This window comes from Danio rerio, chromosome 25 (genome assembly GCF_052040795.2).
Source record: "Danio rerio strain M-AB ecotype USA chromosome 25, GRCz13ab, whole genome shotgun sequence".
Lineage (NCBI taxonomy): Eukaryota > Metazoa > Chordata > Actinopteri > Cypriniformes > Danionidae > Danio > Danio rerio.
In genome coordinates, this window is record NC_141045.1 from 16,633,646 (window position 1) to 16,654,984 (window position 21,339).

At 41.1% G+C, this 21,339-nt stretch overlaps 2 protein-coding genes across 9 annotated transcripts in view; one reads left to right on the plus strand and one right to left on the minus strand.

The window, feature by feature from the left end:
* Window positions 1-21,339, minus strand: part of LOC147830838 (uncharacterized) — a 688,366-nt gene that overhangs the window by 278,255 nt on the left and 388,772 nt on the right. The gene's annotated exons all lie outside the window — the stretch shown is intronic.
* kiaa1549la (KIAA1549-like a) overlaps window positions 1-21,339 on the plus strand; it is a 128,367-nt gene that overhangs the window by 44,128 nt on the left and 62,900 nt on the right. For 4 of the 8 annotated variants that reach the window (XM_087312006.1, XM_087312007.1, XM_087312008.1 and 1 more), the window contains exons 2-4: window positions 6,574-6,906; window positions 10,288-10,896; window positions 13,876-13,991. In XM_087312006.1, coding sequence (XP_087168132.1) covers window positions 6,574-6,906; window positions 10,288-10,896; window positions 13,876-13,991 — 1,058 coding nt within the window. Of the gene's footprint in view, window positions 1-6,573; window positions 7,067-10,287; window positions 10,897-13,875; window positions 13,992-21,339 lie in introns of those variants that run through there. The other 4 variants (XM_087312010.1, XM_087312011.1, XM_087312012.1 and 1 more) reach the window with 1 other exon arrangement.

The window sequence follows — 21,339 nt, forward strand, 5'->3', positions numbered from 1 at the left end:
TCTAGTCATTGTCCCTCTGCCTGTTTGTCTGTATATCTGTTTTATCATCGGTTCATCTAATCCATACATCTGCCCATTTATACATATACAGTATTGTCCATCCACCCTTTGATTACTGATTCATTCATCCATTCTTCCATCCATCCAGGTATTTTTCATGTTGTATATTGGTATTCAATTTTTTTATCCACATTAAACATAAACATGAGCGCTGGTTTTGTGGTCAGTACATTATATTAAGCACACTGTAGAAAAAGATAGATTTTGTGTTGTTTTAAAAAGGCGTATTCTCAAAGTAATTTATGCATTCTGTATAGCATGAAGTTCAGTTGCGGTTTCGAATCATTTTGAGCAGATGTAATTTGTCTATTATGTTTATGTTGTGTGTTTATATATCAGCTCGCTCTCATATATATATAGCAAGTGTTTCGGCTTGCTAATTAAACTGCTAGAACAGCAATTAAGCATAGGGCTGCTCACAAGAAACACTGTAAAAGATGAGAAAGAGCTCGCAGCACACAAGCAAACCCTGCACATTTCTAATTTAGTCCACCAGCTAAAAGATTTATGATTAATGTCCACAAGTCACTATATTGTATGACTTCGTCCACGTTATGTTCCCCAAGATAAAAATAAAGTAAAGAGCTGTAAAGGTCGATTAATCATGATATTAATCATCTCTGAACGACTCCAGCAGTAATGTATAGTAATCGAGAAAGGATCTGCTGTGATCTTCATTTCTGAAATTTTAAGCAAGCTAAATCATTCAAAACCTACACAATAGAGTAATGTTATTGTAGTTTGACTTTACAGTTTTTTCTCATTTTGTTTGGCTCATTTCCTGAAATAGGAATTACATTCTCAACACTATAAGATTTTTTTGTAAAGCAGTCTTACAGTTTAGCACAACACTATAGCTCACTTGGAAAAGCTCATATCTTTCCCAAAACTGTTCACTCTTGTGTCAAAACTAAATTTCCATCTCATTTAAAAAGTCAGTGCCCTCAAAATCCTTTGTCCCTTTGGCATTGCGTGAGCACTGCAAGTCAAAATGTTTAGATGTTTTTCAAATGGCTGTGCAAATAGTATATAGTGCTGTCTTGAGCATTTTCAGGCAGTTTCACCAAAATCTGACTTTTTGCATTGAAAATAATGTACAGACTAAACTGTTATAATGAAAACATGACTAAGCCATTTGACTATCTTGTTCATAAACAATGGTGTCAGGACTTTTCATTTTGATGACACTGACTCTTTGATTGACATCAATACTTGCTTTTGAGGAATGAACTATCCATTTTGAGCATGTGATGCACTTTTGCAGGTTATCAGCTAGGTTTTGCAGTTTGTACTAGATGTTTTGAGAAATGGATTAACTGTTGTGCAAAAATGCACTCGTGTTGTGAGAAAAGCGACTGAGAAAAACTGTAATCAAGTTCGAGTTTTACCTGACTGTCATTTGCTATAATAAATGTATCAAATGTTCCTCAGATTTATATATGGTATTCATGATATTATATTTTTGACTAATTTTGACAATTGTACAGACTATTGTGCATGCGATGACATATGTTGGAGCGAACAACCATTGAAATGAGAATCAACAATCAGTTTAGATCAACTAAATCTATTCACTTGGAAATTGTGCTAAATGTTGACTACCTGTACCTAATCATTTGCAAAGATGTACGTAGACATTTGCAATTTGATGAAATGAGTGAGAAAATCAAGTCTGTTGTGAACAATTGGCAAGTGGTTTGGAAGGTTGTCCATGTTGTTTTGAGAATATAAGTCCTGTTTCAAGAAATGAGCCAAACTAATAGAGAAAACTGTATCAAAATCATTAAAACAAATGATATATTTATTGCAATTGTGCAAAATTGCAAGATAGTAAAACTTGTCAGAGATTATACTACAATTAGAGATTTTTCTTTTCTTGTTTTAAGTATAAAATGAGATACGTGTTCAAAACAGGGTAAGAAACTATTTGAAACTATTAATAATAAGGAAAAATCCTTATTTTCCAAAAGTATATCATTTTAAAGATGTTTCTATATTTTTAAGACATAATCTGTGACAGTTAATTAATACATATCTTGAAGTGATCATCCTGTTCTTTTCAGAAAAAAAAATCAAAGGTTTAGAAGTTTGATCATGAGAACATTTTAATATTTTTTTACAATACAATTTATATTTTAATGCATGTCATGGAACATTAGTTATATTTTGTATCATTATGATTTCTTGAAATATATATTTTAAGGTAATTTTTCTGGCTGTTCATTCATAAAATGTTCATAAAATGTTTTTTAAAGGTTTGCGATTTCAAACTATCTTTTTACTCTAATTTGCTTGTCGTGAACAATTGGCGACATATGAAATACTATTTCTGGGTCCAAGCGGCTGCTCGTTTGATTTGAGAAAATATTTGTTTATTACCACTTTTGGTGAATTTTATATAAAAGCATGGTATACTCGTCAGTCTCTGCACTAGCTGCATCACAGACAACAACATTTTAACAATTAATAAAAAATTCTTCACTTTCTCGCCATCTGATATCACGCCTAACAAGGACATAAATATTGCAATCACGATTACATTGCATTTTAAACATTTACTACTACCATTTGGTGAGTCTACCCATACAGTTTGATATGGCGTTGGACCCAAACGGTGCTTCGTGTAACGTCACACTTAACAAGTGGATTATGAAAGTGTTTTGATGTTAGCTTAGCAAGTTGCTAACAATAAACTCTTAAAATCAATTGTGAACTGAGCACCAAATTACATTGTTAAATCAGTCATTTAAAATATTGCACGGCTGTTCAGATGCTAACTTTAAAGATGGCATATGTAGGCAAAATGTTTCATTCATCAAGGTTTTTTCTTTTCCATTTCTCCTCAGCAGTTTAATACATGCACATTATCATTAATGGTGATTAAACAGTGCGTGTCATAAGTCTAATCAAATGATTTGTTTTATTTCTAAATCCATTTTCAAATGTTTGCAATTTAAATGATCAAAAAACACTCGCAAATGCTAAAGAATGGTTAAAATACCTTAAAAAGAGTGTTGTTTTTAGTTAAACATAGTTGCTTAAACACATCTTGACTCTTATTATAAAAGTGTTGTGTTGTGCTGCTAGCTTAGCAAGATTCATTGACACTCTTGATACATTGTTCCAAATCAGTCACTTTTATATTCTATAGCGTTTCTGTTTTGCTTTTAAAAGTAAGGCTATGTAAGCAGAAAAGCTACTCTTTAGCATTTTCCCTCCATTTCTTCTCTGTCTCAAATATCCTGAGAGGAATTTAATACAGCGCATTATCATTAATGCTGATTAAATAATGGTGTGTGTGTCACAAGCCTAATGCCGCTGCCTCTAATACCACTGTGTATTTAAAATCTTGGCTTTGCAAATGAAATCATACGCTTAGCCTATTTTTCTAGATTTCGAAACCCATTTGCAATTTAAAGTCTGAAAAACACTTGTGGTGTAAATGAAATGTTCAAAATACAAAAAAGTCAAAATGTGCCATTATCTTAGCAAGATGTTAACATTAAACTCTTAAAATGAATCGCAAACTGACCACCAAAACCCTTTTGCAATTCAAACTCTCAAAAACCCTTGTCATGTAAATGAATAGGTAAAATACAAAAAAGTGTTGGTTTTAGTAGAATGTTTTTACGAAAACACCTCCTCACTTTTATCGTGTAATTTTATGCTGTTATCTTATTGATTGATATGAATCTCAAACTGCACCAAAACACACTGTTTCAAACTGTCCAAGTCATTATTCCATAGCAATTAGGATGCATCCCTAAAAGACACACATGTAAGCAGAAAATCAACTTATTAGCCTTCTCCCTTCATTTCTGTCTCAGAGCAATTTAATACAGCGCATTATCATTAATGCTGATTAAATAACGGTGTGTGTCACCAGCATAATGCTGCTGCCTCTAATACCATCGAGTATTTAAAATCCTGCCATCTCAAATGAAATCATAAGCTGAGCAGTTTTGCTTATAGATTTAAAAACCCATTTTGCTAAATAAAGTCTCAAGAACTTTGTCATGTTAATTTATGGTTAAACACACACACACACACACACACACACACACACACACACACACAAAAACAACTGTTACGTAACACTCTTATTATGTGTCGTCGCTGTTGGGTCACTCTTATTATGAAATGTGTGGGTAGCTTAGCAATATGCTAACATCAAACTTTTGGGCAGTGTCTGAAATCACCTACCCAGTAGGTACTGCATTTGAATTTAAACACACTACTTGGCTATTAGAAAAGTATGATGTTTACAGTATGAATGCTGTGTTTCCCCTACTATTATATAAGGACGGGCGCCCCGCCCTCTCAACGGCTTTTCCCAGTTAATTGTATTTTATTGTATTTTAACTGTATATAGTGCCAGATCACTTCTTTTAAAAAACTCCATGAAATTGTTCGTTGATGGCTCGGATTTTTACCTTCAAAACAAAGCTAAATAGCCACATGTACTATTCTTTTTACACAACGGCATTTGATTTCTGTCTCTATATGGTCATGTGATAAAAAATTTTTGCTCTTTGGATAGCGCACGGTGAAGTTTTATACAGACACTCTGCTGTATAGGAATGAGAGTGCGCACTACATCTGACAGGACCGAAGACTCACGTGCGCTCCCATATATGCATAGCTAAGGGCAGACGGAATCTAAAACCTTAATATGGGAAAATAAAAAAATAATATCTTATTTAATTTTTATTTAATGTTTAAAATGCAAATCCAATTAGATTAATTTTATTTGGTAAATAAAGCAAGTTTGTCATATAATATATCTAGTAAAAGATAGAAAATAATACTGTACAAACTGCATTGTACATAAATCAGATGAACATTTTCACATTATTCAATAAAATGACTGAAATTAATAAAAAAAAAAGAATAAATGTAGATTTACACACATTTACTCAAGTAAATAAACAGAATTAATGATGGGCTAAAAATCAGAAATCGGCGGAAAATCTGCGGAATTCTGTGTGTGCAGATTCCGGGTGGGCCTACGCATAGTCTACAGCAACCACAACAGATAAATGATGTGTGGGGCCGATCAATGTACTCGCGTCGCAGTGACAGCAGCTAAATTATACACAGATGCGATGGGACCTCTAGTTTATTGGTGCGACTCGCGTGAGAGATGCATTCTTTGATGCAACTGCAGCCATTGTATTTCCATTATTTTGTTTCCATCCGTAATGACCTCTCCCAGAAGCTCCACGAGTCTCCTGCAAATTTATACTGGCCCTGTGATCCCCAAAAAGGTGTTAAAATACCCAGAAATCATGGCGATGAGAGTAAATGAACAAGAGAACTGATCGCGAGAGGCACAGTGATGGTCTAAGCATTATATTTGTTAGATTAAATGAACAGAGCAGTAAAGATATCGTGAGGGCAAATCCCTATCTCTCTCTCTGTCATTGAGGGATCTGCTGTCAATATATTTGAATGTTTTTGCAAGTATTTAGGCCTTTTTACATATAACAACTGAAATTTCTGTTTTAACAATATTGCAAGGTCACTAAAAGCTGGCTGGAATTATTAGATCAATAAAACTCAATTTATTTATTTTTTTTCACACTCATTCATTAATTCTTGTGCGGTGCATGATGGGATAGCGTAGTATCCATCCAATCCACTTCAGAATCTCGCCGTAAGTAGTAGGTCATCTAGGTACTTCTTACACACTGTTTTTGGAATTCTATGAGTTGGAATGTACTACTAGGCTCACATTCTGGTTTTAACGTACTATATAGTATGGAAGTATTTGGATTTTGTACTCAGCTTTGAAATTATTCGCAAACTGACTACCAAAACACATTGTTTCAAATAATTCCAATAGCAATTAGGATGTATCCTTAAAAGACACACATGTAAGCAGAAAAACAACTTATTAGCCTTCTCCCTCCATTTCTGTCTCAGAGCAATTTAATACAGCGCATTATCATTAATGCTGATTTAATAACGGTGTGTGTCACCAGCATAATGCTGCTGCCTCTAATACCACTGAGTATTTAAAATCCTGCCTTCATAAATGAAACCATAAGCTGAGCAGTTTTGTTTTTAGATTTTAATACCCATTTCAACCCAAGTCTCAACAACTCTTGTCATGTAAATGAATGGCTAAAATACAAAAAAAGTCTTGTTTTTAGTTGAATGTGCTTACAAAAACACAACTGTTGATATGAATCACAAACCACATCAAAGCACTTTGTTCCAAATCTGTCCAAATTATATTCCATAGCAATTACGATACATCCTTAAAAGACAACACATGTAAGCAGAAAAGCATCTTATTAGCTTTCTCCCTCCGTTTCTCATGTGTCTCAGAGGAATTAAATACAGCGCATTATTATCAATGCTGATTAAAAATCTGTGTTTGTCACAAGCCTAATGCCGCTGCCTCTAATACCGTCTCGTATTTAAATTCTTGGCTCAACAAATAACAAAATTTATCCTCTGCATGTTGATTATTTCACACCATGACATCTCTATTTTTTTCTTCACCAGATGAAGCAAAGCTCGAGGCATCAGGACAAGCCTTCAGCCCTTCCCAGGATCCAACTGCAGCCCCAAACACCACAGTCTCTTCATCATTGCTGGAGGGTGAGGATTTGGCCTTGCAGTTCCACTCCTCGCCAGAGAGAGCAGAAAGCACAAGGGAGCAGCCTGTGTTCACCTCAGTGCAGACCCTGCAGGTTGCAGAAACTCATTCTCTGCCCTCCCTCCCCAGCAACAGTGACAATCGCACCAATCAAAAGTCCCCAGGGGAGCTGGACGTCAGAGTGCCAAATCCACCGTCCCCGGCAGAGAAAATCAACAGTGTCTTGACCACTAGCTCAGGTAGTGTTAGATTGGAAGGTGCAGAATGAACGCTGTGTATTACAGTCAAGTAATGTTTTTGTTTTTTTAAATAAGGGTTTCTTTTCAGGTGTGATTTGATGTTGTCGTCGTCCATACTTCACCATTTGTTCATCATCATCATCGCCTCATCATTTTCAAGGTCATTGTGTTTGGTGGTTGCATCATCATTAACATTTTTTTTTACATTAATCAATGTAGAGTCAACATGAAATTGCATTCATAGCCAGTTTTACATGCACAACAGATGTGTTTGAGTAAAATAGATTTCCAATGATTAAAAATGTAAAAAAAATTTTGTTTCTGGACTGAGAAATGTTAGACTTTTATAATAGGTAACACTTTATATTTATATTTATTTATATACCCATTTTTATTTATGGGTAGTTCTTCAACTACGGGCACTTTTGTGTCCTTTGATTATATATCCAAAAATATATATAATTTGGTTCAAATTTCTTTTTCTTTGCCAAACTAACAATAAAACCTACTTTAAAAAAATTCCAGCTTTCTATTATATTTTTTTCATAATATTCAACCTCCTTTGAGGTGTCAAAATCAGTTTTCACCTTGTCGCACACCCAGAGTTTTAAACTTCAACATTGAAAATAACATTTCAAAATATTATTTATCTGGTAACTATTAAGGTATCTTAATGAAGCACTCGTGAAAAAATTTAAATATTTTATAGTTATTAATGTGTGACTATTATCAATATTATTTTTATACAAAATATAGCTGTCACACAGTATCAGTGTCATTTCCACCACAACACTGTAATGTCGCTTTAAAAAGTTTGTGTGAAAGATTATTGAGGTGTTTTCTATGAAAATGAATAGTGCCATCTGAGAACATGTTCAGGATGGAGGAAATTTAGATTAACTGTTGAAATGTCATTTCCATCACCACATACATTTTTTAAAAGTATTGAAAAAGTTCTCATAGTAAATAATAGTTTATTAACCATTTACTTACACATTATGAACTATCTTAAAAACCGCTAACATTTTTAAATAACTGGTTTGTAAATAATGTAATCCTAAATAAAGTGTTGTCAAGAATGAACACAATATTTATATTTTATAATTGATGATAATAATAAATGTTTCTTGCTCATCAAATAAGCCTATGGTTTCTACAAGATCATGTGAAGCCTTGATGAAAATTTTTTTACTAACACTTTACTAACCCCAGAATTTTGAACTGCAGTTTTTTAGGCATAGTGATTTCATGTTGACTTCAAAGCTGAAGTGTGTAGGTTTTTGCACATCTCAAATTTGACTTTGAATTAGTGGTGTGTAACATTATTCCAAAACTAATTTTTCTCATGATTCATTCAAAATGGTTGATTCATTTAGAAAAAAAAGCAAGTGACTCTCTGCCTGAATAGATCATTGAATCATCGACTCAAATGTTTTGTCCAAAACCAGATTGATTTAGAAAGAAAACACTGCGGTATTGCTCTGAGAAGCACAAATATTCTGTTCTGGCTTAGCGAAACAGAACAAAAAGGCAATATTGTGTCTAAAATAAAACTTAATAAACTTGTAACAAATAAAAATGTAGTTTCTTGATTAATAAATTTTTATATAAAATCAATATCCTATTTGTGATTCCACACTTTGATGTGATACAAACAACATAGGCTCGTTCTGAAAACGCAGCCATATATACATTTCTGCAGATCGCAAATTGTGTAGCCAGAAGTACGTATGGTTGCATTTCATTTTTAAAATGAACACTACGGGGGAGTATGGCGCCGTTCCTTTTCGAGCTTACCAGCTCACCACTTACCTCCGTATGGATGGCTTTCCCGCTGTTACCAGTTTGTCCAGTAGCTCGCCATGTGTATTGGCAGACTTGCAGAGAGGAGTAGACCACAACAACGGAGTTCAATTCTGGTGAAGAACGGCTCCAGTAAGCAGATAAGAGAAAAACAAAAGCCAAAAAATTTATTTAACAAGTAAATAACAGGGTGAGAATGTAGTAAAATCTGAAAGCGTGTTAAAAATCTGGCAAAACTGTCAGTTGAGTTTAGGGAAGTGGGTAGGCAGGTCAGTCGGTGCTTTTGAAAACACTATTGGTTGGGTTTAGGAAAGGGGCAGGGTAGGTCAGTCGATCGGTCAGTTAGTTAGTCAGTCATTGAGCAAGTCAGTTAGTCAGTCGACTGTGGCCTCTGGTGGATTTATGGAAAAGCATACACAGCGCCCTCTGGTGGATTTGCGAAAAACAATGTAATGTAATGTAATATGTATTTATATAGCACATTTATTGTTATGGCCATACACCCAAAGCGCTTCACAATCATGATGGGGGGGGGTTGGTCTCTTCACACCACCACCAGTGTTGAGCATCCACTTGGATGATGCAACGGCGCCAGTGTGCTCACTACACACCAGCTATTGGTGGAGTGGAGAGACAGTGATAGAGCCAATTTGGTGAAAGGGGATGATTGGGAGGCCATGATCATAAGACCGATAGAGGGACTTTGGCCAGGACACCGGGGTTACACCCCTGCTCTTTCACGAGAAGTGCCATGGGATTTTTAATGACCACAGAGAGTCAGGACCTCGGTTTAACGTCTCACCCGAAAGACGGCGCCCACAGACAGTATAGCATCTCCTTCACTTTTACTGGGGCATTAGGACTCACACAGACCACAGGTTGAGCGCCCCCTGCTGGCCTCACTAACACCACTTCCAACAGCAACCTAGTGTTCCCTAGTGGTCTCCCATCCAGGTACTGACCAGGCTCACCCCTGCTTAGCTTCAGTCAGTAACCGATCTTGGGCTGCAAAAACAAACAAACAAAAACAAAAAAGGCCATAAAGCATAGCTCCTGGGACGTCTCCAGAAATGTAGATAGCAGTACATTTTCAGACTGAGCCTGGGTTGGACACAAGCCTTTTACAACTGCATTTTATGATATAATAATAAATAATTTTTACACTGGATTTACACTGCTATTTTAAATGAACTCTAATTGGTTTTGTTAAGCAGTCAATGCCTTCGGACTATCAAGATGTGTTTATGTTTGTGTTTTCTAAAGTGTCTGACATACTCAATAACACTCGTCTTGTGCATTGTTAAACTTTAAATTATGATGCTCTCATAGATCACACACCCCTACACTGAATCTGCTTGTCCGAGTAATAGAAAAATAAAACTCAAAATCATGTTATATTCTGTTTTATGATGCAAGTGGTGCAAAAAATTACACACTTCAACAAGTCCTGTCACTGAATAATCCCCCAAGCTACATCCGTCCTCTCCCACATGTCCTATGTGTCATTCCTCACCATCAGCGAGCATCATGTGTGTCCTCAATCTCACTCCCCTCACACAAAACCTTCTCTGCTTTCAGACGAGACTCTTAGTGAATTCCCCAGGAACCCTGATCTACCCACTGCCCCGGGCTCCTCTTTCACAACTCTGGCAGAGACAGACGCCACCCTCACAGACAATGTGACTACTTCAGCCTCTATTTCTGCTTCTAACGCCACTTCACCTGAAAGACCTGAAAATGGTTCATCTGCTACTACAGTACAAAGCAACTCTCACACTGTGACCAGCGACAGTCTCCAACTCACCACAGTGACCACCACGACTGTCACTCCCTTAACTGTGACATCCATGACTGTGACTCCACCCACTCCGGTCGTCATGGTGAAAGAGGTCGAAACCACCATGCCGACTACAACAACCACCCAAACCACAACAACTGAGACAGAACCACCAACAACGAGTACCACCACCACCACTACAACAACTACTACCACCACAACCACAAAAGTAGCACCAACAACTACCAAACCCCCCACAACCACGTTGGCAACTACCACCACAACGACGATGACGACTCCTCAAACCACCACTGTTTCTACCTCTGGAAGTACCATGACTGAACTGAGCACCTCTCCAACTGACAGTTCTCTGGTCTGTAATGTGACCGAAAGGTTATGGGTGAAAACAGGTAAGCTATTGTTCACTTTGTTAGCATATATCTGAATGTGCCTTTGTGTTGTGATAATTCACTAAAGTATTCATATAACCTCTCTGGATCTGCTTACACTACTTCAGTCATTATTTGAACTGGTGTTTCTTGTATAGGAGTCAAGGCTTGCTAAAAAGAACACCTCTACCATAAATTGCTAGTGCAGATTTCTAGGACAGCGGAGTAAGATTTACTCCCACAGCTACTTGCTAGGTTACTAAACTTCTCTCATCTGGGTCACGGGACCATTGTCACCCATCCGGACCACATTCTTTAGCATCAGTCACTAGTACATCTTTTTTTAGATCAGTAGAGTACTCTTACTGTGAGTTACTCACAGTAAGAAATTTACTTTTTGTTACACTACTAAAGCTAATTCTCATCCAGGTCACGACACCATTTTCACCCCTCCAGTTTTTTTTCCCTCTGGTCGTAGTGAGATTAGAATCAGTGCTCCTTGGCGCATTAGCATGTACACTAATGGTCACAATCTCAGGCATCAGTCACCAGTACATCTTTTTTAGACCATGGAAATGAGATTTACTTGCTACGCTACTAAAGATCATTCTCCTCCGGGTCACGGCACCAATGTTACCCCTCCAGTTTTACTCACACTGCTCTGAGTGAGATTCAAATCAGTGCCTCTGGTTGCTTTAACAAGAACACTAAGGACCTCATTCTCTAGCAACAGGCACTAATACACCTTTTTAAGACCAGAGGAATGACATTTACTTGCTTCGCTACTAAAGCTCATTCTCATCCGGGTCATGGCACCATTGTCACCCCTCCAGCTTTACTCACAGTGCTCTGATTGAGATTCAAATCAGTGCCTCTGGATGCATTTGCAAGTACCCTAAAGACCACAGTCTCTATCACCAGTAACTAGTACACTTTTTTTAGACCATAGGAATGAGATTAACTTGCAGAGCTACTATTTGCTACGCTACTAAAGCTTATTCTCATACGGGTCACAGCACCAATGTCACCCCTCCAGTTTTACTCACACTGCTCCGAGTGAGATTCAAATCAGTGCCACTTTGTGCATTAGCAAGTATGCTAAAGACCACAGTCTCTAGCAGCAGTAACTAGTACATCTTTTTTAAACCAGGAAAATGAGAAATGCTGTTAAAGCTCCTTCCCATCTGGGTCACGGCACCTATGTTACCCCTACAGTTTTACTCACACTGCTTCAATTGAGACTTGATTCAGTGCTTTTTGGTGCATTGGCAAGTATGCTAAAGATCACATTCTCTAGCACCAGTTACTAGTGCACGTGAACACTTTTGGGGTTTGATGTGCATTTGTTAATGATTTTACAGTTGTATAAAATAAATAATAAATAACTTCAATGTAATGGTAATTTTTTTTCTTAAATTTTTTTTTCTAATGAAATCTTATTAGGAAAACGTTCAGATTTTTCATTTTAAAACTAAAACTCTTGCATAAGTTTACATAATAAAAGTAACAAATTTAGTAACTTAAAATAGTTACATGTACATTAGTTAAATATTAGTGCAATATAGTTGTATAATTATAATACATGATTAATTATAATACAGATTACAGGAAATAATCAATTATTATTAGCATCAATTATTAACCCTTTATGGCATGAATGTTTGTTTTTTGAAGGGAAAAATATGTCACCTTAATTTTTGGGTGCTTGAGGGTCCCTTATAATACATCAATGATAAAATGTGCTCCCCCTAGACCCCCATTAGATTTTGGTTTGTTGTCTCAGGGTAAAACAACAAGGTTTTCTGTATATTATTATATGTGAAATGAGGTACAAATAAGCCATAAATACATTAGAAAAAGTTTTAATTTAGCATAAACTTTATTGGTAAGTATTATTTCATCAATAACTAGCCATAAATGATGTATTGTATGTTTCTGTGGGGTACCAACTGATTGTACAATGTGTCTTATTCACTGTGGAAATTTAGGGGTGCCCAAACTTGGTCCTGGTGGGCCTGTGTGAGTATAGCTCTAACCTCAATTACACATCTAAACCAGCTACTCAAGCTCTAACTAGCATACTAGAAATGTATTGGCAGGACAGAGTTTGGGCACCTTCCTTTAGATAAACCTTTGCATCCTGCTACTTTGTATTTCCCTTTCTGTGTATCTATGACCCTCAAGTGGGCTGAATCCAGATACACATCAAATTGTAGTTTTAACCTTGCTTTAACACATTTACCTTTAAGTTTCAAACAAGCCTGAAGAACTCATTTAGTTAAATCAGGTTTGTTTAATTAAGGTTAAAGATAAACTGTGCAGAACTGTGTCTTTTTGTAAGCTTAATTCGCATCTTTGAATGTAAACATAGCTAATGTGACACTTCAAGACAGGTCAAGCCCAAACCCATGTCAAATTTCATTGGTCACCAACTTATTATTAGACTTTTTTTGTGATATTTTATTTTTTAAAAATGAAAGGGATTTTTTGGGCCAAAAATCTGGTTTGTTGCCTGAGGGCAACACCATGCCGTAGAGGGTTAATATACAAGTACAATGAAATTATATAATAAGCTGATTTTATTTTGTCTGTTTATGTGCATGTAAGTGCACTTAGTCAGAATGTGCACAGTGTTTCCAATTAGATCTTCATTTTAATATGAAAAACAATTAACAGCTAAGGAACAGTGAATAACATGTTAACAAATTTACACACAATTAAAACAACAAAGCCTTTTTGACATTTAAACAATGCTCAGCTCATTACAGCAGTGGGGAATGACAAAACTGACATATCTACTTTCTCTTGTAAAAGGCATTATTATGCAAATACCATCAAGCAGTAATCCTACTCCTTCTCTCCAACATTCAACGACAGCATATGCACTGCAGTGAAACCAACATATGTTCGCTGTAAGCAGGCATGTTTGCAGTCATGGCTGCCTCCCCAGGGATCTGTGCCGCTTTTAAAATCATAAGTATTTTTTTCATTTCTCCCTAGTTTTGTCCATCCAGATGCGGCGAAATCGCCTTGAGCCTGGGATGAGACAGAATCTGTCTAAAGGTTTCACGCAGGCGCTGCAAAAAGCATTCAACGACAGCAACATCCGCATACAGGTTAGTGCTTTTGCATTTATTATGCTCGGATTGAGCATCTTGACCATCTTTCATACCTAAAAGCATTGAGCCATTTGATTGGTTAACTAGATATGTGTACAGACAAGAAGTTGAATGGGTGCATTTAATAAAGTAGTACTGTATAATAATAACAATATATATTATACATCAAGACCTCAATACATTGCAGGTTTAATTCAAGGTTATAATAGATTTTTTATTATTTTATTTTTATTTAGATTTGACTTTTTGTTTTCAACGACTTTTTCAAATTTTTTGTAGTTTTAGAGGTAGATTTACTAGTTTTATTAGTTTCTGTATTTTGAATTTGCTTAGTTTTAGTTTTTATTAGTTTCAGTATTAGTTTTATTTTTTTTTTTCTAAATAAGGGTATTTGTTAGGTGCAAGATTCATAATCATCAGAATAAATATTGTATAATAAAAAACCATACATTTTTTGAAACATGTAAACACCATCTACCACTACCCTCTACCCATCCTCAAATTCAAATACACTATAGTTAATTCTAGTTTTTTTTAATAATTTTTTTTTATTTCAGTTTACAAAAATTATTTAAAATTTTAGTTTTCGTTTTTTCGTTTGTTATCATTAACTATAATAACCTTGATTTAATTTGTTGAGTGCAATTTGAATTTTCTTGGTCGTGTTTTTTTTTACTAGGGCAAGGCCGATAAACGACATTATATCAAATCACGATTAAACGGATGTCAAAAACAATAAGTTCAGGACTTTTTTACTCTATATTGATCTAAAGCCGTCTTTCCACTGCACACAACATTTGGACACGACTGTCAGAATACGCCCCCTTGTGGCTGTCACACAGAATTTTTAGTTTTGTCGTGCACCATGGGAGAGAAGCTGTTCTCACAGTGTCTGAAATAAAGGAGCGCAAGAGCAACAGGCTTTATTCTCCGTGCGTTCACAATGGTTGAATGAATGAATACTATTAACTCATAAACCGCTAAAAATTTTGGAGAGAATGTGAAGACAACATTAAAAATAATATTTTTATTACTCATTTATGAAAAGAAATGTTTTTTAAATTTAAACTTTTTCTGATTCAAAAAATAACAAAAAAACTAGGATTTCTCATCTCGTGTGCACGGACCTGCTTGGACAACACTGGAATACATCACATCCCATCGGCCGTTTGCATACAGTCTAGTTGCAGGAGTTCAAATAATTTAATGTATGCGCAGCTCAAATCGGATCCGGATTTTCTACATACAGAGATGATCTGAGCTCCACCTAGCTCCCGAAATACTCTCTATTGGAAATTAATGACTTCCGGTCTGCCGCTTGTCGTGTGCTATCAAAAGGCGTCTTAAGAGCCAATCACACAGTAGAAATGTGCAACAATAGGAATCTAAAGGTTAGTGGATATTAGAGATGTACCAAATTTTCAGCCACCAAAAATGAATCGGCATAAAATATGTCAGGCTATTCAATGGACCCTATCATTTCTGTGGCTTCAGTCTTTGTTTGGATACTCTATTAAATCTGGAAGCATTTGAAATATATATCATTATCATTCAATATGGAAAATAATTATCGTGATAGCATTTTTGTCATATCGCCCAGCCCTAATTCTTACACAAACCATTTCTCTCTCTTTCACTGCAAGCACACCACAAATCGAGACATGTGAAAATAAATAATGAAACGAATAAATCAGAACAGTTTGTTGCCATTGGAAACACAGTAAAATATACAGTAGAATCTTCAGCAGCATCAAGATAAGCACAGTGCTTTGACCACGGCCCTATGGGATCATATCACTGATGCATCCTGGGAATTGTAGTTTAGCATAGGACAGCGTGGTGGGAGTTTTGTGTGGGAGGTGTTTCCTGTGTATGTTCATTGAGTGAGACTGTGTAGAACATCTCTCTGTTTTCCAGCACAGAGAAAGAATGCTCTTATGAAACACTTGGTTTGAAGCCTAAGGAGCATTCGCACGTCTGTCCGTCAGAACGGCGAGTCCATAAATAGCACAGCGCTGGTAACTCATACGCTGCAAATAAAGAATCAATATCATGGTTACAGCAGAGAGACAGTGAGCTTCAGGGGAGTGCAGTTGACTGAACTAGAGGATTGAAAAAGGAACAGTACATGCAAAAAATTGCATTGTGTTCATTTTAGTCCTGTATGAGTTACTATTTGCTTAAAGGGGTAATGAAATAAGAAATATAATTAAGTTAATTAAGCTTAAGAGGTAGTGTAACGACGGGGGAGGGAGTGACAGATACAACTGAGGTAAGGTCCAATATGCAGGTTTATTCAGCGTCAGGCAAGCAGTGATCATACAGGTGCAAACGGGTATATTAAGGCAGTCCAGAATCGTAAACGGTAAACCGGCAAAAGGTCGAAAGGCAGGCAGCTAAACAGGATAACAAGGATAGGTTCAAACACGGAGAAACAAGACAAGGAGAAATGTGTTGTAATGTCACTGGTAGCGAACAAGACTCGGCAAACTGGATGGGTTCATGAGTGGCTTATGTATGGTATGCTATCAGTCTGTGACAAGGTTCAGGTGGTGAGTGTAATCAAGTGAGATAGGAAAGCATGGTTGTCTGGGCAAAGTGCATGTATGAAAATGTAGTCCAGGAAAAGGCGGAAGTGTAGTTCATGGTTATAGTGGAAACCAGCGATCTCCGGAGAGCGATCACTTTTTATCGTAACAGGTAGCATCAGTAGCATCCATTCAGGTTGAGATATGAGTGGAGGAACTATGATGTCACCTTGTAGGCCAATCGGTTGCTAGCATAAAACTGGTTCCCCTTCGGGGGGAACTTCAGCACTATAAGTGGATTTGATTGTAAAATCCACGCATTGGGAGGTTCGGTTCAGAAGCTACTCGTCTGAAAGAGTATTGAACGGGCCAATTAAGAATGAATTGGCAGCGCAAGCCTGCGCAGGTGAGCGGCATAAGCAATCAACTGAGTATATAAGCTCACCTGGCGCAGCAGACGCTATCCTTTTCGCTTCAGAGACTTTCTGATCGAGTCGATGAGGGTTCCTCCTGCTGTGACCAGCGATTCTGAGCGAACGAGAGCATTCTCCCGGTCCAGAGTGTGTACACGCAGTGGCAGACGGTCGAGCTGGGTTTCTCCCTTGCCTGGCGTTCTTTGGGTCCGGTCCTCCAGAGCGGTGCGTATAAAGTTGCAAACTTCACAGAAAGAGCAACACAGTCGTGCAGCACGTCCTTATCAGGACGGCGCTCCGACTGTGCGTTTCTGGATGCGGTGGTTTCCTGTCCTCGGATGATGGGCGCGGGCACTGTGTTACATGTCTGGGGGTCCAGCATGTTAATGCGCTGCTCGCGGGCAGTTCATGTCGTCATTGCGATGCCATGACTGTTGCGCAAGATCGCGGTTAGCCTTTGCAAAAAAGCGAACCACCCCAGTTGTCCCCTGCTCTGCAGCGGGCACTCGGGCAGATCTGAGGGTTTCAGCGAGAGATAATCCGTCGCCCACGGGCCCGCGGACCTCCCGCTCCTCTAAGCGCTCCATCCAAGCTTCGGGCGGGGGAAGCGATCCGTCTAACAGATTGTAGCCCTTACGCCCGATGACACCGGAGACCAGATGTCCACCGCGGCATCGGAGGGTGGGCTTTCATTGTCCGATGATGATCCAGACCCGCTCGCCCCCTTCGGGCTGGTGAGCGCTGTCACTACGGATCCTGAAACGGACATGTTAGCCGTGCTTTCCCGGGCTGCTTCGGCCGTGGGTTGGAGATGGTTTATCCCCCAGCTCCGCGGCCGGACCGACTAGAGGGGCGTTCCCTTCTTCCCGGAGGTGCACAGTAGGCTCACGCGGTCTTGTAAAGCACTTTTTTCTGCTCGTGCTGCGTGTTCCTCCACCCTAACCACTCTTGACGGTGAAACAGCCAGGGGGTATGTGGCAATTCCTCAGGTTGAGTGCGCGATGGCGGTAAATCCGCGCGGCGCCTCTTCTTGGCGGGTTCGCCTCGTCTCCCATCCAAAGCCTGTAAGTTATCTACTTCCCTCGGAGCTAGAGCTTACATAGCTGCGGGCCAGGCTGCTTCCGCCTTGCATGCGATAGCCACCTACCAGCGCTACCAAGCGCAGGCGCTGGCCGAGCTGCACGAGGGTGGGTCCAACCCAGGCTTATGAGCTTCGCATCGCCGCCGACTTAGCTCTTCGGACTACTGAGTCCGCTGCGTGTGCGTTGGGGAGGACGATGTCCACATTAGTGGTCCAGGAGCGCCACCCCTGGCTGATATGCGCAAAGTCGACAAAGTCCGCTTTCTTGACTTCCCCATATCCCCAGCCAGGTTCGGCGACACTGTCTGTGAATTCACCCAGGAATTCAAGGCGGTGAGAGAGCAGTTGGTGGGTGATGTCTTATCGGCGGTCCGTAGCCCGCTCCGCCCGCCGTGCCATTCATACCTGCTCCTCGCCGAAGGCGCCCGCCTACGAGAGCTGCTCCGCACACGCCTCCGGCGAAGCGAGCGCGTCGGGCACCTCGGAAGCAGGCAGCCCCCCTGCCCAGAACGCCGCTTAGTCCGGCAACGGACCGCGAAGCGCCCCTGGGACAGGCCATCTGGAGAAGAGGGAACTTGCTCTTTCCCCGCTGGAGGGCGGGGCCCCATTTCCAACAGCACTTTTTACTGCCATGAAAACATTATGAAAGGGCACTTTTCACTTCCCCAGATGTGACAGCCCGAAATCTGCCAGTCTGGGACGCTATGCTTTCCAGCTTGCAGATTCGGTGCGTTTCGCCAGTGGCTCACGAGCGCTGGGAGGACGGTCTCCTTTCTCCCACCCCTCGAGCCTCCCCTCCGGAGCTCGGGTTTGGAGTGAGAGCAAATATCTCACCTCCAGCTTTTCCGTGGGACCCGCGAGCTTCCCGGATCAGCACACCCACTCCGCGCTGCCCCACTGCTGGTACGTCAGCGATTGTAGCGATGAGTCCATTAGCGAGAGCTCTGCCTGCCTGGTTAGCGCGGGCCAGCTCTTCGCGGTGGCTCATACGCACAATCAGACTCGGCTATGCGATTCAGTTCGCGAAACGGCCCCCCAAGTCACGGGTGTGTATTCACCAGGGTCAGCCCCCTGTCCGCCCCTGTCTTGCGAGAGGAGATTGCTGTCCTCCTGGCGAAGGATGCAATCGAGCCGCTCCCTCCAGCCGAGATGGAGATCGGGGTTTACAGCACACACTTCATCGTGCCCAAAAAGAGCGGTGGGTCACGGCCAATCCTAGATCTGCGCGTTTTGAACCGCTGCCTGCACAAGCTGCCGTTCAGAATGCTCACGCAGAAGCGCATCCTCAGGTGCGTTCGTCCTCTGGGTTGGTCTGCAGCTTTAGACCTGATGGACGCGTATTTCCATGTCTCCACTCTTCCTCGCCACCGACAGTTTCTGCGGTTTGCGTTTGAAGGTTGAGCTTGGCAATACAAAGCCCTCCCCTTCGGGCTCTCTCTGTCTCCGCGGGTCCTCACCAAGCCCGCGGAGGGTGCCTCAGCGCCCCTTCGGCTCGCGGGCATCTGCATACTCAATTTCTTTACAACTGGCTGAATTGCCCTCTCTTTTGATTATGCACAGAGTTGATTATGCACAGAGACAAAGTGCTCTGGCACTTCCACCTGTGGGGGTTTCAGGTCAACCGAGAAAAGAGCAAACTCGCCCCCGTGCAGAGGATCTCTTCTCTCGGGCTGGAGCTGGACTCGGTCACCATGGCAGCGCGCCTCTCCGGAGAGCGCGCTCAGCTGATGCTGTACTGTCTGAGAGAGCTCGACAGTAAAATAGTGGTCCCACTGAAACTATTTCAGAGGCTCCTGGGGCATATGGCATCCGCAGCCGCTTCATGCCGCTCGGATTATTCTATATGAGACCACTTCAGCACTGGCTTCACGATCGAGTCCCCAGACGCGCATGGCACGCGCGCGCACACCGAGTCTCTGTTACTGCGCTGTGTCGCCGCGCCCTCAGCCCTTGGAGCGACCCCTCGTTCCTACAGGCCTGGGTGTCTCTAGAACAGGCGTCCAGTCTTGTTGTCGTTTCAGCAGACGCTTCCAACACGGGCTGGGGGGCTGTGCGTTGCGGGCATGCGGCTGCGGACCTGTGGAAAGGTACCCAGTTGCATTGGCATATCGCCTGGAGCTGTTGGCAGTGTTCCCCGCTCTCCACCGTTTTTTTCCGGTGTTGGAGCGGCAACACGTGCTGGTCAGGACGGACAGTACGGCGGCGGTGGCGTATATCAGCCGTATAGGGGGTATGCGCTCTCGCCGCATGTCTCAGCTCGCCCGCCGTCTGCTCCTCTGGAGTCATCCGCGGCTGAAATCGCTGCACGCCATTCATATTCAGGCAAGCTCAACCGTGCAGCCGATGCGCTCTCACGGCAGCCTTGCGTCCTGGAGAATGGAGAGTCCACCCCGAGTCTGTTCAGCTGATATGGGCGCGATTCGGGGAAGCCCAGATTGATCTGTTGCTTCCCCCGAGATCGCTCATTGCCAGTTGTTCTTTCCCTGACCGAGTGCTCTCGGCACGGATGCACTGGCTTACAGCTGGCCTCGGGGCACGCGCAATACGCGTTTCCCCCAGTGAGCCTGCTCGCGCAGTTACTGTGCATGGTCAGGGAGGACGAGGAACAGGTTGCTGGTTGCGCCCCTCTGGCTCAACCGGACATGGATGTCAGAGCTCTCCCTCGCGATAGCCCTCCCCTGGCAGTCCCTTCGAGAGAGCACCTACTCTCTCAGGGACAGGGCACCACCTGGCACCCTCGCCGATCTTTGAAGAGATTTTTAGACGCGAGGAAGACTTAGGTAACCTCCGATTGCGGTGGCTAATACCGTCACTCGGGCTAGAGCCCCCTCCCCGAGCGCGCCTATGCCCTGACGTGAAGTCTATTCACTGAATGGTGTGTCTCTCGCTGAGAAGACCCCCGTAATTTGCCAGATCAGCGTTGTGCTTTCTTTACGCCGAGAGAAGTTGGAGAGCAGGCTGTCGCCCTCCACACTCAAGGTTACGTGGCTGCCATCTCCGCTCTCATAACGCGGTGGCTGGCAGCACCGTGGGAACGCATAACCTCATCATCCGGTTCCTCAGGGGCGTTAAGCGAATTAATCCACCCCGCCCCCTCTCATGCCCTCTTAGGATCTCGCCCTCGCTACACAAGCCGCGTCAGATCCCTTCGATCCTCGACTCAGTATATTTCTGTCCCTGAAGACAGCTCTGCTGGTCGCGTTGATATCGATTAGAGGGTCGGGGACCCGGAGGCATTTTTCGGTCAGTGACTCGTGCCTGTAATTGGGCTGGCTTCTCTCACGTATGAGACCCCGCCCGCGATATGTGCCCAAGGTTCCTAC